The sequence below is a fragment of the Rhinoderma darwinii genome, chromosome 2 (assembly GCF_050947455.1).
Source record: "Rhinoderma darwinii isolate aRhiDar2 chromosome 2, aRhiDar2.hap1, whole genome shotgun sequence".
Classification (NCBI taxonomy): domain Eukaryota; kingdom Metazoa; phylum Chordata; class Amphibia; order Anura; family Rhinodermatidae; genus Rhinoderma; species Rhinoderma darwinii.
The window spans coordinates 370734492-370752225 of record NC_134688.1 but is presented as its reverse complement, the minus strand read 5'-3'; the positions used below and the strand labels follow the sequence as shown (position 1 = coordinate 370752225).

General features: G+C 42.5%; 1 protein-coding gene and 1 long non-coding RNA gene across 2 annotated transcripts; both read right to left on the bottom strand.

Annotated features, from left to right (window-relative positions):
* Window positions 1-7931: 7931 nt before the first annotated feature.
* Window positions 7932-12584, bottom strand: LOC142743272 (uncharacterized). The gene is made up of 2 exons (XM_075853881.1): window positions 11036-12584; window positions 7932-8339 (listed from the first exon to the last, which is right to left on the bottom strand). Exons 1-2 carry the CDS (start codon window positions 12567-12569, stop codon window positions 8323-8325), a joined length of 1551 nt encoding a protein of 516 aa, XP_075709996.1. The 5' UTR covers window positions 12570-12584; the 3' UTR covers window positions 7932-8322.
* LOC142743273 (uncharacterized) lies at window positions 7932-17400 on the bottom strand. The gene is made up of 2 exons (XR_012881532.1): window positions 16674-17400; window positions 7932-8321 (listed from the first exon to the last, which is right to left on the bottom strand). It is a non-coding gene; the product is annotated as an uncharacterized LOC142743273 (long non-coding RNA).
* Window positions 17401-17734: the final 334 nt, after the last annotated feature.

Here is a 17734-nt window from a genome sequence, read left to right as displayed (position 1 = left end):
TTAATAATACAATTTTGGTGTACATGCGACGGTTTGATCACTTTTTATTTCATTTTTTGTGGGAGATAATAGAAATTTTGCAGTTTACATTTTTTTTTTTTTTTTTACGGCGTTCACCGTGCGGGTTAAATAATGATATATTGTAATAGTTCACACTTTTACGGACGCGGCGATACCAATTATGTTTATTTATTTATTTTTTTACTATGCACTAGGGGGAAAATGGGAAAAGGTTTTTTTTTGAACTTTTAATATATTTATTTTTTTTACACAAAAAAAACTTTAATTAATTTTTACTTTTTTCATTAGTCCAGCGATCGTTAGATCTCTTGCACTATATACTGCAATACTAATGTATTGCAGTATATCGTGATTCTGACAGGCATCTATTAAGCCCTGCCGTAGCGATTGCGTTGTGGGGGGCACGATGAGCTGTTAGAGGGGGTCGCCCCCCTCTTTCTAACGATTTAAAATCTGCGGTCTCTGTTGACAGCGGCATTTAACTAGTTAAACTAGCGGGATCGCGCTTGAGCGCGATGCCGCTAGTCACTCTGAGGTGTCGGCTGTAACAAACATCCGACACCGGCATTGTATGAAGCGGGTTCACTCCGTGATCCCGCTCCATACTTCCCCTACCCGACTTTGACGTATATGGATACGTCAAATGTCGGTAAGGGGTTAAAGACAGCCCTCTGGGCGTTGTATTTCCCAGAGGGCTATGAAAGCTCCGCCCATCCTCCTCCTATGCGCCATTTTATGCACAGTAGTGCTAGAGAGAGGAGAGTCTCGTGGTTTAATTTAAAAAAAAAATGGACCAAAATCAATATCAGGGCAGCAGTGGGGCCCCACCTCAGCCAAGAATAAAGGTCAGGAGGCGTGAGATGCGCCTCCTCATGAATGTGGTTATCAACGTTGTGCGTCGGCGTAGGTTGCGTCAGGTAAGTTTTGACCAACACTTTTTATACCCTCGATTAGCCAAATTTAAACAAAGCGTTAATTTCTGTTCAACACTTTATTTTTCACAGGAGGAAGAACAACGGAGAGAACGCCACCGCTGTTATTGGGTACACCCTATTAATGAACTGCGGCCACAGAGGGGACACATTGGACAGCTCTGCAGAACTGCCATGGTGAGTTGTTGTATTTTTTCTAGTTGCAACTGTACAAAAAGGCCGTTAGCAGTGGTGTAACTACCACTGTAGCAACCATATCAGCTGCTACGGGGCACACGGCATGAGGGTGGCGCCGCTAGCAGCTGATATGGCTGTTACGGCAGTAGCCACGCTACATTGAATAGTATCTGCATCCTTGGACGCAGATACTATTGAACAGTATGGCATAGCAGGGAGGAATCTCCCTGCTCTGCCATAGGCTCCAGGCTATGTTTGTAATGCAGTCTTTATCATGCGCAGGAACAGGATCCCTGCGCAGGCTGGTGTGATGACGTCGCTGCATTACGCCGGCCTATGCAAGGTTCCCGTTGGAATTGATGTTGTGGATCAGCTCAGGTAATCGCCTAGGTGAGTATAACGTTTTTTTGTTTTATTTGCGGGGTGTGGCTGTATGGCGCTATCTACAGTGGGTGGGGGCGCTATCCACAAGTGGGTTGTGACACTCTACAGAGGGGGCTGTTATGGCTGTTTGATGGTGGCGAATGAAGAATTAAAATGTAACTTAATAAACCAAAAAGTGCTTAATCCATTGTGATTTTTCTTTACAGCTATCCTGAGAAGTTTAGTTATTTCTGTAGAATGACTATCAGCGCATTTGATAGGCTGGATGGGATCCTGCAAAACCATCTGATGCGCCAGGGCACCACCATGAGGAGGGCCATCAGTCCTACGGAGAGGCTGTGTATCACGTTGCGGTGAGGGTTTTTTTTTTTACGTCTTTTGGTGTGTTTTGCCTTTTTAACCATCTACTAAATTTCTACAGGGTACAGACATCTCGGTCTACATCTTCACTATGTCCACTGGTATGTTTCACACTGTTTCTTTGGTAGATAGCTGCAATTGACTTCCATCTGTCCGCTTTCTGTCTGTTTGAGCCCATGCACTTTATACATTTGACATTCCAGTGTTCATCTTGCAGCATCCACATCATGGGTTGCGGTTTTCGTTAACCCTTTATGTCCACTAAGATAACTATTACGCTCATACGCCTATATGTAAATTATATCACATACCTTTACATAGGTGTACTGGATTGTATACATCTGTTGGATGTCATTGGATGTTCTTCTGTTTTTTACAAATTTACTTTGGCTCTATCAGACACAGCTGTGTATGAGACTATATACAATTCTCTTTTGCTGCTCCAATAATATGTATACTATTTATATACTTACGTAACATCCATACCTGGTTTCTGACCGATTTGATGTCTTTTTATTGAGTGACTCATTCCCTGTTCCACTTTTACTGTTTCATGTTTTTTATTCTAATCAAATTTTGTACATTGTTCTATAAACTTCATGTGCTTTAGTCGATCATATTTTCTTGGATTTATCTTATGTCAATTGTTGATCGATGCACCAAGTTCATCTTGGTCATTACCTAGGATTCAACACAGTAGATGTTATATAGTTCAGCAACATTGCTCTACACTCTTTTGACTATTACTCTGTGCTGGTATCCTTTTCTGTTGGTATCTTATCGGTATATATAAATTTCTATGATAAATATTAGTGGGTATAATCAAGGTAGGCATGTATATACGTGATTGCTCCTTGTACTAACTTTATTCTCTTTCTCTCTCTCTCTCTCTTTCAGATTTTTGGCAACTGGGGAGAGTTATTCATCTTTGCACCTCCTATTCCGGGTTGGTAAAGCTACCATCTCCGGAATTGTGAGGAGTACATGCCACGTGATCTGGCAGCACTTACAGCCCATTTCGATGCCCAGTCCAACCCAAGAGACTTGGTTGCAGGCAGCAGCAGGCTTTCAGTCTGTGGCCAATTTCCCAAACTGCATAGGCGCTGTCGACAGGAAGCGCATATGTGTGCAGCAGCCACAGCACTCAGGATCAAGTTACTTCAATTACAAGAAGTACTTTTCTGTGGTCCTGGTGGCAGTGGCTGATGCCTCGTATACGTTTGTTGCTATCGAAGTCGGCGCCTATGGCAGTACTGGGGACTCCTGGGCGCTACTGGCATCGACATTTGGCCAGCGAGTGCTGGTAGATCAGGTGACTGCCCCCTCCAAGATATCTTCCGGGTACCATGCATCCACTCCCTTTCGTCATGGTATTGGATGAGGCTTTTCCGCTGATGACCAACCTGCTGCGCCCATACCCACGGAGGGGACTGAATGCCCGGAGGAGAGTCGGGCAAGGCGCTTCGTGGAGTGCAACCTTCGGGATCATGAGTAGTAAGTGGAGGGTCTTCCCCTGTGCAATGCAGTTGGATCCAGGCACAGTTGACATGGTCATTAAAGCTGCCTGTGTGCTCCTCAACTATGTTCGTGACTATGACAGTTTGGACATGGGGTGAAACAGGCAGCTTTTGGTGACCTACCTGGAAATTTTTTTTTTGGCCGTGCATCTAACCAGGCTGTACAGATGAGAGATGCCTTTGCGGACTACTTCATGAGAGCCGAAGGTGCCGTGTCCTGGCAATTTTGAAGCCTCATTGAAGAGCAGCCTGTCCAGGACTAATGGTTCTCCTCATGGGCCAATCCAACGTCTGTCATCAACCTGCCTGCTAGCAATTTTCCTCCTCTGGCTTTGTGTTAAAAATTTACGTTCTGGTTTTAATTTGAAAGGCCTTGTATACTTTAAAATTAAAATTTTTATTTCTGTTGCAATATATGTGTTGTGTTTTTTATTTCTATTATCTTAAATGTTTAAAGGCTTGCCACACGTAACAGAATTTCTTCAGCAATTCTGTTGAAAGTAGTAGACTTTCCGCTGCTCAAGGCTCAAATTCAGTCCACTTTCCACAGCAGGAGTTGACGTGCTGCGGTCCAAAAAATAGGCGCCGTAGGTCAATTTCTGCTTTGAATTTTTATGCAGCGTGTGGATGAGATTTGTTAAATCTCACCCACTTTGCTGCTACTGTATTCAGCTGCGTATGTTCCATCCACAATTCTGGATGGAAAATACGCAGCAATTACGCTACGTGTGGACAAGCCCGAAGATTGAGCTTGAAGTGTCATTTCGTCTGTTGGGAATCTAGTACTCTAAAATTATGTGATGTACTAGACTAACATCAGCTGGAATGTCCTTGTGTGGGTTGTTTTTTTTTTACTGATTGCTGAACAAAGCAAAAGAAGTACACAAATGAACACTGAGCCACTTCGTTTAGTACCAGCTTTCTTTTGAAAGCCAAGCAAATTGCTTACGAACGAAAGATTTTCTATATAGCCCATAAACCGCTTCCACGTTTTTCCAATGAAAGAACATCATGGCTGTCGAAGAAACCCCTTCCAGGTAGCACCTTTTGGGATGGGTGCTCTAATGGGCTCCCTCTGCTTTGTCAGGTGGTATTCAAATATGGTAATTGAAGTATCAGCAGTGCACCGGGAGATCAATAAAGACAATAGCAATCTGTCGTCTCAATCAATATTCTCATTTATTATCAAGATACATAGGTTAATATACCCTCAGGGCGTACCCTCTAACCAGGGTGTTACCTCTCATGGAACAACCAATCATAACATTTTACACGTAGACTGAAAATACGTCATAGGGTACCTTCCCACTGAGGTCACGTGATCTTTCTAACACCTGCAAATCCTGGCCTACAAACAATAGAAATGTAGGAGGTTTTCATAAGTCTATGTGATGATTTCATATATGTGTGTGAAATACTGAGATAAAGAATTAATTGGAAATATAATGATTATTTCAGGTCTAGGCGTTCTGCCAGACTCCTATCTACCAGTATTGAAGGCCACGAAAAAGAACACAAAGTAATAACTTATTCCCTTGTGATTCAAGCAGTACCAGAAAGAGATCATTACAAAATGGAGAATACATATCTTCATAATCCGGCATCCTGCTTGATAATTCATAGTGTAGTTTAATACAGAGAACATAAGCAATTTGACCATCCATCACAAACCCCCCTTTTTCTCATATTAAAATACAGAGATTAAAAATTATCTGATTATAAACTTCAAACAAAATAGTGAATAGGGCCACTACTAATAATATAATGCTATCACCAAGTTCAGGTTTGGGTATAGGGTCCCGTCAGTGCATTGACAAGTCCCGTATTTGCTTGTCTGCACGGCTGCTTGGATTTGTTGGACTCTACCTTTGTCAATATTTTTTATGGTGATAACAATAACAACATGCCCTGTATAAAAATCCTAACATATATATATATAAATGGCAAAGCTTTAATAAATGAACACACACTTAGGGTATGTGCACACACACTAATTACGTCCGTAATTGACGGACGTATTTCGGCCGCAAGTCCCGGACCGAACTCAGTGCAGGGAGCCGGGCTCCTAGCATCATAGTTATGTACGATGCTAGGAGTCACTGCCTCTCCGTGGAACTACTGTCCCGTACTGAAAACACGATTACAGTACGGGACAGTTGTCCTGCAGAGAGGCAGGGACTCCTAGCATCGTACATAAGTATGATGCTAGGAGCCCGGCTCCCTGCACTGTGTTCGGTCCGGGACTTGCGGCCGAAATACGTCCGTATATTACGGACGTAATTAGTGTGTGTGCACATACCCTTAGTGTTACATGGTGGGGTGTTCACCCATTCACCAGGTTCTGGCCTTGTGCATAAAATCCCTGTGACATAGGGTATTGTTGATTAAAAGGTTTCGGCTTCTGATAGACAATTTTCTTAGCCTTCTTACATAGCATAGGTATCAGACATGCTACTAATTTAACAAAAACGTATATAATCAATATTATGAGTAATATATGTAAAGCGCCTTGCATGAGTCCTGCAGCCCATCCTCCAATGCCTCTGAACCATGAGGCCGGGTTCAGCCTTGACAACCAGTCTGGCCAATCTAGGTTCCAATCTTCTTCAGAATTGGCTTTCCTAAATTCCTCCTTTAATTGCTTTGCTTGTTCAATATCATGTTTAATCTGTACTGTCCCTTGGGGATCTATATAATGACAGCATGCAGGACCCACTATCTGGCACATACCCCCTTGACTTGCAGTTAAGTAATCTAACACAAGTGTATGTTGGTTAGCAACAGTAATAAGCTGTCGGGTAAGTACTGAAGAAACATTTAAAGCATCAAATATTAATTCGGTAATATTGTCAAACAACTCTGCTAGTTTTTCTATGTTATGTGCATTTCTAATTGGTCCTCCAAAGATGGATAGAGCATATCCTAACTTGGTGTGCCAAGGTAAGTGTACCAATGGGTGGGCTTTTTGCTTTCCCTCCCTTTTGTACAGCATATGTTTTGGTACTTTATCATAAGGAAGTGCATCCTTGTCCCATGTCCAGGTAGCAGACTGTAACCTAGCTAGGGTAACAGGTACCTGTGGTAGTCTGCGGGATCCATTTATATGCATTATGTCCGCACACTATATATATATCATGGGGAAGGTCAAACCATTGCATACTTCCTAGGGTTAACATATGAGCAAAATGAACTAAGGGAAAAGACTGCTGTAATACACACCAAGGACAATTTGTTCCCAAAGACCCATGGTATACTCCTGTGCATCCACAATACATAGTTTCATTCCATATACCCTGGATAACGTTTACAATCAGTCTTACTTCCTGAAGGGAAGAAATGGCCATATTCCCAACTACCATTATGTATGTACCGTTCTACCAGACTTGGTCTAAATACATCTGAGGTCTGTTGGGTTTTATTGAAGCTTATCTTTATGCCTTTTATGGGGATCTCACCTAGTGTCAGTGTTTTAGTGACATTTTTAGGGACCCATTTTCCATTTCCCTTTTGTGTGAGAATCAGTGCCTTACCAGGTATCAGGGTTAGATTTACCTGCCACCAGGGATCCTCCATCCATCCTGCTATGGGTAAGGGCACACTGGTATTAGACCATGTATACCTTTTTGTGTTATCCTTTACCTTTGAGGGATCCCAACATGTAGTGTTAAGAAGTTCTTTCTCACTAAGGGGCACAGCCATGTATGGTATGGATTTTGAACTTATAGGACTGTGTGTACATATCCAACAATCAGATAAGTTTGTTAAAGGGAATGTGTTGCCAGAAAAACATGTTTTTTTTTTAAAAATTAAACATTTAGTGTGTGGGTGATTAAACATTGTTCAAATTTTTTTTATTTTTTTCACGAGTCAGGAAATATTATAAATTAATTCTAATTTATAATACTACCCATTTTTGGACACTAGATGGAGCTGTCCCCAAAATTGCAGCTTTGCAAAATTGGGGAAAAAGCTCTCGCTCTAGTGAGCTCTCAGCATCCCCCCCTCCTTTATCCTGGCTAGTGCCGGGATAAACGAGGGGTTTGAACGGTGTAACCTCCTACACTGTGTGTCGCCATTTTTTGAGCTAACACACAGTGTAGTAGGTTTACATACAGTAGTAAACACACACAAACACGAACATACATTGAAATCTCTTACCTGCTCCTGCCGCCGCGGCTCCCTCCGGCCCGTCCGCTCCGTTTGCTGCCGCTGGTCCAAGTGCACAAATCCGGAAGCCGCGACCGGAAGTAGTAATATTACTGTCCGGCCGCGACTTCCGGTCCACAGGAAAATGGCGCCGGACGGCGCCAATTTCGAATTGGACTGTGTGGGAGTGGCGCATGCGCAGTTCCCACACAGACGCCGTACACTGAAGTCAATGGGACGGGAGCCGTTCGCAGTCCCTATGGGACTGTGGCTGCCGTATTCCATGTCTGTATGTGTCGTTAATCGACACACACAGAAATGGAACAAAAAATGGCAGCCCCCATAGGGAAGAAAAAGTGTAAAAATAAGAAAAAGTAAAACACAAACACACAAATGAATATAAACGTTTTTAATAAAGCACTAACATCTTTAACATATAAAAAAATAATTTGTGATGACACTGTTCCTTTAATGCTGTTATAATTTGATGATGTTTTATGAATTTATTGTCCACTTCCTCCTTGAGAACTTAAGTCATCGTCCCCACGAGGGGCAACATCAACACCAACCCTGCCAAGGGCAACATCATCGATCGAGGCGACGTCATCTGGGCTGATAACCTTTTTGCAATGGCTTGCATGTATCCAATTGGCTCGTCCTTGGAGCTTCACTGATGTGGCGGTGACCAGCTGTACTTCTACTGGTTGGCTGTACCTTGGTTCCAGACTGCTCCTGTTGTGTATCTTTGTTACCACCCAGTCTCCAGGTTGTAGTGAGTGGGTACCTCAAAGAAAGTTTGGATCTGGAATAGAAGAAAGGATTAGTTTATGTCATTTCTAATAATGCAGATCTTGTTGGGAATGTCAATGTTCGTGAAAACCTCGGTAACAGTGATCACAATATAGTTACATTTTACCTATACTGTAAAAAACAAACACAGGCTGGGAGGGCAAAAACATTTAATTTTAAGAAAGCCAATTTCCCCAGGATGAGGGCTGCAATTCAGGATATAGACTGGGAAGAACTAATGTCAAATAATGGAACAAATGATAAATGGGAGATTTTCAAATCTACTTTGAGTTATTATAGTGCAAAATTTATTCCTACAGGTAACAAGTATAAACGACTCAAATTAAACCCCACATGGCTTACACATTCTGTGAAAGGGGCAATACATGACAAAAAAAGGGCATTTAAAAAATACAAATCTGAGGGTACAGCTGTAGCCTTTGTAAAATATAAGGAGCTTAATAAAATCTGTAAAAATTTAATAAAATTAGCAAAAATACAAAATGAAAGGCAGGTGGCCAAGGATAGTAAAACAAATCCCAAAAAATTCTTCAAGCATATAAATGCAAAAAAGCCCAGGTCTGAACATGTGGGACCCCTAGATAATGGTAATGGGGAGTTGATCACAGGGGATCAAGAGAAGGCAGAGTTACTAAATGGGTTCTTTAGCTCTGTATATACAACTGAAGAAGGAGCAGCTGATGTAGCCGGTGCCAGTGCTGTTAATATATCAGTTGATATACTGAATTGGATGAATGTAGAGATGGTCCAAGCTAAATTAAATAAAATAAATGTGCACAAGGCCCCGGGACCAGATGGGTTACACCCTAGAGTTCTTAAAGAGCTTAGTCCAGTTATTTCTGTCCCCCTTTTCATAATATTCAGAGAATCTCTAGTGACTGGTATAGTGCCAAGGGACTGGCGCAGGGCAAATGTGGTGCCTATTTTCAAAAAGGGCTCTATGTCTTCCCCGGGTAATTATAGACCAGTAAGCTTAACATCCATCGTGGGGAAAATGTTTGAGGGGCTATTGAGGGACTATATACAGGATTATGTGACAATAAATAGCATTATAAGTGACAGCCAGCACGGTTTTACTAAGGACAGAAGTTGTCAAACTAACCTAATCTGTTTTTATAAAGAGGTGAGCAGAAGTCTAGACAGAGGGGCCGCTGTGGATTTAGTGTTTTTGGACTTTGCAAAGGCATTTGACACTGTCCCCCATAGACGCCTAATGGGTAAATTAAGGACTATAGGTTTAGAAAATATAGTTTGTAATTGGATTGAGAATTGGCTCAAGGACCGTATCCAGAGAGTTGTGGTCAATGATTCCTACTCTGAATGGTCACCGGTTATAAGTGGTGTACCCCAGGGTTCAGTGCTGGGACCCCTACTATTCAACTTATTTATTAATGATATAGAGGATGGGATTAATAGCACTATTTCTATTTTTGCAGATGACACCAAGCTATGCAATATAGTTCAGACTATAGAAGATGTTCATGAATTACAGGCAGATTTAAACAAACTAAGTGTTTGGGCGTCCACTTGGCAGATGAAGTTTAATGTAGATAAATGTAAAGTTATGCATCTGGGTACCAACAACCTGCATGCATCATATGTCCTAGGGGGCGCTACACTGGCGGATTCACTTGTTGAGAAGGATCTGGGTGTACTTGTAAATCATAAACTCAATAACAGCATGCAGTGTCAATCAGCTGCTTCAAAGGCCAGCAGGATATTGTCGTGTATTAAAAGAGGCATGGATTCGCGGGACAGGGATGTAATATTACCACTTTACAAAGCATTAGTGAGGCCTCATCTAGAATATGCAGTTCAGTTCTGGGCTCCAGTTCATAGAAAGGATGCCCTGGAGTTGGAAAAAATACAAAGAAGAGCAACGAAGCTAATTAGGGGCATGGAGAATTTAAGTTATGAGGAAAGATTGAAAGAATTAAACCTATTTAGCCTTGAAAAAAGACGACTAAGGGGGGACATGATTAACTTATATAAATATATTAATGGCACATACAAAAAATATGGTCAAATCCTGTTCCTTGTAAAACCCCCTCAAAAAACAAGGGGGCACTCCCTCCGTCTGGAGAAAAAAAGGTTCAAGCTGCAGAGGCGACAAGGCTTCTTTACAGTGAGAACTGTGAATCTATGGAATAGTCTACCGCAGGAGCTGGTCACAGCAGGGACAGTAGATGGCTTTAAAAAAGGGTTAGATAATTTCCTAGAACAAAAAAATATTAGCTCCTATGTGTAGAAATTTTTCCTTCCCTTTTCCCTTCCCTTGGTTGAACTTGATGGACATGTGTCTTTTTTCAGCCGTACTAACTATGTATGTATGTGTCCTCTCCAGTTGCTTGTGTAGGGCAGCCAAGTATGTGGTCATATTGTCATAATGCTTTTGTAACTGCTGAGGAAAATACAGTCCTGTCTTTGGCATATTTCCAAACAATATTTCATAGGGAGAAAGTTTATCCTTCCCTCTTGGTGTGGTTCTTACAGAGTATAAAGCCAGGGGTAGACATTGTGTCCACGGTAAAGAAGTTTCATTCATGGCCTTCTGGATTTTTAATTTCAAAGTTCCATTTAGTCTTTCTACCTTACCACTGCTTTGTGGGTGATAGAGAGTGTGAAATGCTTGTTCTATCCCAAGGCTTTTTAATATGTTCCTCAATAGTTCTTGGGTAAAGTGAGTACCTCTGTCACTTTCAATTGTCTCTGGTACTCCATAGCGGCACACTACTTCAGCTATCAGTTTTTTTGCTGTGGTATCTGCATTTGCTTTAGCCACTGGAAAAGCTTCTGGCCATCCTGAAAATAAATCAGTGCAAACAAGTACATATTGGTACATTCCCACCTTAGGTAGTTGTATGTAGTCCACCTGTAATCGCTGAAAGGGGTAGTAGGACTTATGAGTGTGTTTAGCTGGTGTTTTGGTGCTTTTACCAGGGTTGTGTTGTGCACATGTCATGCAGCCCTCTGTATATTTGGCTGCTGCATTTTGAAAACCTGGAGCATGCCATGTCTGTAACACTAGCTGGCTCATAGCTCCCTTTGAACAGTGTGTTTTCCCATGGGCTAGGGCACACATCATTGGATACAGTGCTCTTGGTAGGCAAACCTTAGAATTAAGATGCCTCAACTGTCCTAGACCTATTGCTGCACCTCTCTCCTCCCATTCTGCTTGCTCTTGAGGGGGTGCTTGGTCCTGGAAAGCACGCAACAGGGTCTCTGTGATGGGTTGTAAAACAGGCTTCACAATCATCAGAGGGAGAGCAGCAGCGTCCTTTGCCGCTGCATCCGCAGCCTCATTCCCTTTTGATATGAGATCACTGTTATTAGTGTGTGCCTGCACTTTGACTATAGCTGCTTGGTCTGGCATGTGCAGTGATTCTAAAAGTTCTTCTACTGCTTTTGCATTCTTTATAGGTTTACCTGCCGAGGTCAAGAACCCTCTGGCTCTCCATATTGTCCCAAAGTCATGTGCAACTCCAAAGGCATATCTGGAGTCAGTGTATATGTTGACACGCTGTCCCTTACCCAATTTACACGCCTCAGCGAGTGCTTTTAGTTCTGCCTCCTGAGCTGAGCTGCTGGAGGGTAGGGACTGTTGTATGACGGCCTTACCATTGTGGACCACTGCATACCCGGTGAGGAAATGTCCTTTGTCTTCGCTCCAATATCGAGATCCATCTACAAAATACTCAGCATCAGGGTTAATCAGAGCAACATCAAATATACTGTTTATGCCGTTTGATTCCATATCCACTAGGCTTTGACAGTCATGTTCATGTTCAAAATTAAATAGTTCATCATCAGTGGATAGTTGAAAAATAAGGGGGTGTCCATGTCCCTGTCCCCCCACTCCTCCCTCCTTTTGTTCAGAATCTAGGGGCAGGAGTGTAGCTGGATTCAGAACAACACAACGTTTGATAGTCACATTAGGGGACAGAAGAGTAAGTTCAATTTTAGTAAGTCTTGCAACTGATAAGTGTTTTGTCTTGACTGTGTTCATCATTTCTTGCACTGCGTGTGGGACTTGCACAATAATGTAATGTTGGAGTACAATGTCTGTTGCTTTATCAACTAAAGCTGCTGCTGCTGAGACAGCGCGTATACAGGTCGGGGATCCTAGTACAATGGGATCCAGAGCAAGGGAGTAATAAGCAAGAGGTCGCATCTTGCCTGCATGATCTTGGGCTAATACTCCTGGCCTGGCCTGCCTGTTCATGGCAGAACAGAGTAAATGGCTTATTGTAGTCAGGAAGTCCCAGTGCTGGCCTTGTAGTCAGGGACAGTTTCAGGGAGTGAAAATTGTCAATTGCCTCAGGTGACAGTACAAATGGGTCAGAGGTGAGACAGTCATATAATGGTTGCATCATAGCAGAGGCATCCCTGATCCAGGCTCTGCAGTACCCTATTAAACCCAGGAAAGTCCTCAATTGTTTAGGGTTTCTAGGGACTGGGTGTTTCTGTATGATTTCCAGCCTGTCAGGAGTTAAGTGTTTCATACCTTGGGAAATACAGTGACCAAGGAAAACAACTGTTTTGGCACATAATTGCAACTTGTGCTTGCTCGCTTTACAGCCTACTTCTTCTAGGAACATTAATAGTGATTTAGAATCTGTTTCACTGTTCTCCAGACTCTCACTACAAAGTAACCAATCATCTACATATTGTAGTAGAACTGAGGACTGATTGGGGGGCTGCCAGGTGTCCAGAATATCTTTCATGGTACGTGAGAAGATATCAGGGGAGTTTGCGGCACCCTGTGGCAGCACTATCCAAGCGTACTGTCTTCCCCTATGTGTAAATGCAAAATACTGCTGGCACTCTTTATCCAGTGGGATGGAGAAGAAAGCATTGGCTAAGTCTATAACTGTGAAATAGACTGCAGTGCCGGGGACCTGGTTGAGCAGGGGATGTGGGTTAGGCACTTGTGGTGTATTAATTATTGTCACAGCATTCACAGCCCGTAGGTCATGTACCATCCGGTACTGTACAGGTTGACCGGGCAGTGTCTTTTTCTTTACTGGGTAAACAGGAGTGTTGAAAGGCGAGATTATGGGCACTATAAGATTGTTTTCCAGTAAGGAGTTAATATCTTTTTCTATAGCAGCGTCTTGCTGTGGACTCAGAGGATATTGCTTTATAAATACAGGACGGTTCTGCATGTCTGGTTTTAAATTTACTTGTACAGGCGGCACATTTAAAACTCCTACATCCATCTTATCTTGTGCCCATAGTTTTTCTGGGATGTCTGCCAACCAAAGGGGAGGGGTACTGGGGGCTTTTTCAGTGTCCGGCATACTTGCCATACTAAGGAGTTTGCATAGCAGGGACTCTGGAATGGCAGAAGTTAATGTAGGTGTGCCAGAAGAAAAGTCCAATGCTGCTCCCAGGGCACTGAGTACATCTGTCCCCAATAAATTGTAGGGAGTGTGTGGTGACACTAACACACGGGAGACAATTGATTGTGTGTCATGTATATTCAGTCGCATTGGTTTTGTTAACTGTAACTGAAATGATGTTCCCTCCACCCCTTCACAATCTATATAGTCTGGTGATAACAACTCTGCCGATACATATTTGGTTTGTAATACAGTTCTGGCTGCCCCTGTGTCTACTAGAAAAGAGGTATTTTCCCCTGTGGGTAAAGTAACAGGCACCATCAATGATGGACCTGTCGGGGGGAGCACTGGGCAGAGGGAGACATCAGGGTTGCCAGTTTCCTATGCAGCAATCAAAGAATTGGGAGGCTCAACTGGACGGGAGGGACATCGGGCTGAATAATGACCCTTCTTATCACAATTCCAGCATGTAATCTGGCTAACATCCCTTCTCTGGGTTCTCAAAGTGTCTTTTTGTTCCCTGCCTCTTCCTCTATAGCCCCCCTTTTGTTGCATCGGGGCGAGATGGGTTCTTTTAGGAGATAAATCTAACTCTGCACCTTTTGTAATGCTTACTAAATCATTAAACTGGCATGTACGCCAGTCGGGGCGGGATCTTTTAACAGCTTCTTGTACTGCCGGCTTAAGACCGGACATAAAAGTTATTTTTAGTAGGCGCAAGTCTTTTGCATCACCTTCTTCATACCCGTGATCTAACCACTGCTGCTGTAAAGTTGTGGCATAATCAGGGACTGACTGTTTAACATCTTGGGAAAATGACATAAAACTATCAGTTCGATCCTGTTGAGTAGCATCTACCCAGGGCTGCATAGCGTTCAGGTATTCTAGTCCTGATTGCTCATTGGTTTTATTTGCTGGTACGGGATTTGTAATAGCAGCTTGAATTTGATTTTTGAGCACTTCCCCTCCCTTTGTTTCTACCAGGCTCTCCATATCTGACCATGTAGCACGGTAAGCTAGATGTACTGCTCGCAGCTTTCTATGGAAAGCGCTGGGTGTTTTCCGTGGGTCTGGGAGTGTGCCACATACAGCTAGTAAATCAGCCGGGCTCCAGGGGCGATACACAGTGGCTTCATGTGACTGGATTTCCCCTACTGCCCCAGGTACTGGTTGCCCGTCTACATCTACTGGTTTTGGTCCCCTGTGTGTATGGATACTTGATACTAACGGAAACAATCGAGTGGGGCGCTGCGTACCACAACTGACACAATATCCTGCAGTGAGGGGGTTCTGCTGCCCACAGTGTGGACATGTCCAGCAGCTGCCTTTCTTGCTATTTTCAGGATAAGGAGATGGCGCAGTTGCTGCTGTGGGGCTGTTTGGCAGTTGTAAAGGGGTTAACACATTAGTGAGGAGCTTTTCACTTAAAGGGTCATATAAATCATACATTATTCCATGATTTGCTTCCATACTCTTATGTTCTGTGTTACTCACTCTCTGTGCTACCTCATACCACATTTGGGCTTTTTCCACCATGTTATTATCTTTCAACCATCCAACACAATTTGTCATAAATCTTTTCCAATCTGCTAATGTTGCATAGGACCCAACTCCCATCATTTTAAACATTCTTTTACAATCCTTCACAGCCTCAGATCCTTTTGCTCTTTCTACTATTTTGATGGCAGAGACCCACGTCTCAGGGCTGTCCCGCATTTTTGTCTTACTATTTTCTGACCCCATGGTCAGAGGGCGTAGGGTAGTCTCCGGAAAACTCCCCAGCTCCAAACAGACAGGCCTTAGTCTGTTGACAGATATCTCAGACAATCTATCTTACAGTTTCAGAAAGACTATCAATATCAAAAGTCGTTCCTTCAGACTATTCTAGCAGTGGGATATTCTTTCCTCTGATCCCACACTGTTTTGAACATCAAGAACAGACAAAATGCTGCCAATCAACAAATTGCAAGAGCAAATCCTTCAACACAATCTACATTCATGAACTTCCATTGATTCAAGCAGGAGTTGGTCACATTAATTTCAAACTTCTACAAACCCTTCGTCTCTTTCACTTATGCAGAACACTTGCTGCCGGGGGGTGTCTTTCGGTTCATACAGCCTGTGATGTAGCATATATCCCAAACTCTTTCCTCTGGCACTTTGCAATTGTTTCACATGCAAATTATATTTGGTAACATATATATATTATCCTCCCCGCTCAGCCGTTCACTCTGTGGGTTGTAGTTTAGGGGCCTGTTATGTATGTTGGTGATGATTTCTTTACGGGCTATGGGTCTGAGCCAATACCAATGTCCTTCACTGTAATTACTACTACGACACAGGTGGCACCTGGGATAAGTGTCAGGGTCATTCAATGAATACAGGATGTTATATTACAACGGTATTCAATCCAGCGGTCTGATGTTATACTACTACAGACTTAATTACTTGGATGTTATTTTACATCAAAGTGTATATGCCTGATTATCACATGTGCTAGAAATCAGTCTGTACTGATTCCCACCTTATGCCAGTCTGGCAATGCATACAACTGGTTTATGGACCAGTTTGGCAGTGAATTTAGGAAAATATAAATGATTTTCTAATACAGTATTCAAAGTTTTCCGTATTGTACTGGGTAATGGTATTGAGTGCAAATTCAATATAGACACAATTGCTCCTCCTTGCACTGAGTGTATATCGTCTTCTATGAAGTGGATATTACTTCTGGGCTGGGAGCCATACAGTTTCAACAATTTGATATGTATGTCTTCTCACAGATGTATTCAACATCACACTACACACACATTTATCACACTTGTCACATACGCCCCCATGTAAATCCATTTAACCACACTACCATCCTGACAAAGGACCTGATTATTACGGGACCCCTTTGTAGAGACTTACATATACAAAGTACGTTTCCAGGGACTTAACAGAGTGGCTGAAACAAATGGTGTAACATAAAGTCTGTTACTTACCGCGCGGTTTTGGTTTCAGTGACTCCCCAGGTCCTTCCAGATTAGTGGACTTTGCACAAAATTCTCATTAGGAGGTCCCGGGCTGTTCGGCACCATAACTGTCGAAGAAACCCCTTCCAGGTAGCACCTTTTGGGATGGGTGCTCTAATGGGCTCCCTCTGCTTTGTCAGGTGGTATTCAAATATGGTAATTGAAGTATCAGCAGTGCACCGGGAGATCAATAAAGACAATAGCAATCTGTTGTCTCAATCAATATTCTCATTTATTATCAAGATACATAGGTTAATATACCCTCAGGGCGTACCCTCTAACCAGGGTGTTACCTCTCATGGAACAACCAATCATAACATTTTACACGTAGACTGAAAATACGTCATAGGGTACCTTCCCACTGAGGTCACGTGATCTTTCTAACACCTGCAAATCCTGGCCTACAAACAATAGAAATGTAGGAGGTTTTCATAAGTGTATGTGGTGATTTCATATATGTGTGTGAAATACTGAGATGAAGAGAATTAATTACAAATATGATGATTATTTCAGGTCTAGGCGTTCTGCCAGACTCCTATCTACCAGTATTGAAGGCCACGAAAAAGAACACAAAGTAATAACTTATTCCCTTGTGATTCAAGCAGTACCAGAAAGAGATCATTACAAAATGGAGAATACATATCTTCATAATCCGGCATCCTGCTTGATAATTCATAGTGTAGTTTAATACAGAGAACATAAGCAATTTGACCATCCATCACATGGCCAATCATAACCGAAGCAGCTCAGTGCTTACATTAATCTTTAGCTTTGTTTTAGTGATCAAAGGGGGTCTTGGTCCACACCAATAAAAACTACTGACATGTCACATAACCAAAGTTTTAAGAAAGGACAGATACACTTACCAGTTATCCTTCCACATAAAACACCTTTCCACAGGATAGAAATAAAGTGTTTGGTCAATGGGGATAATGAGTCCAGTAAATTAAATGAGCGGTGGTGGCGCATGTTTTCTGCTGCTGCTTTCATGTTCTATGGGACTGCAGGAGATAACTGAGTACAGCGCTCGG

What these genes read in the sequence shown, in the direction of transcription:
- LOC142743272 (XM_075853881.1), bottom strand. Translation starts at nt 12,569, where the DNA reads ATGAACAGGCAGGCCAGGCCAGGAGTATTAGCCCAAGATCATGCAGGC.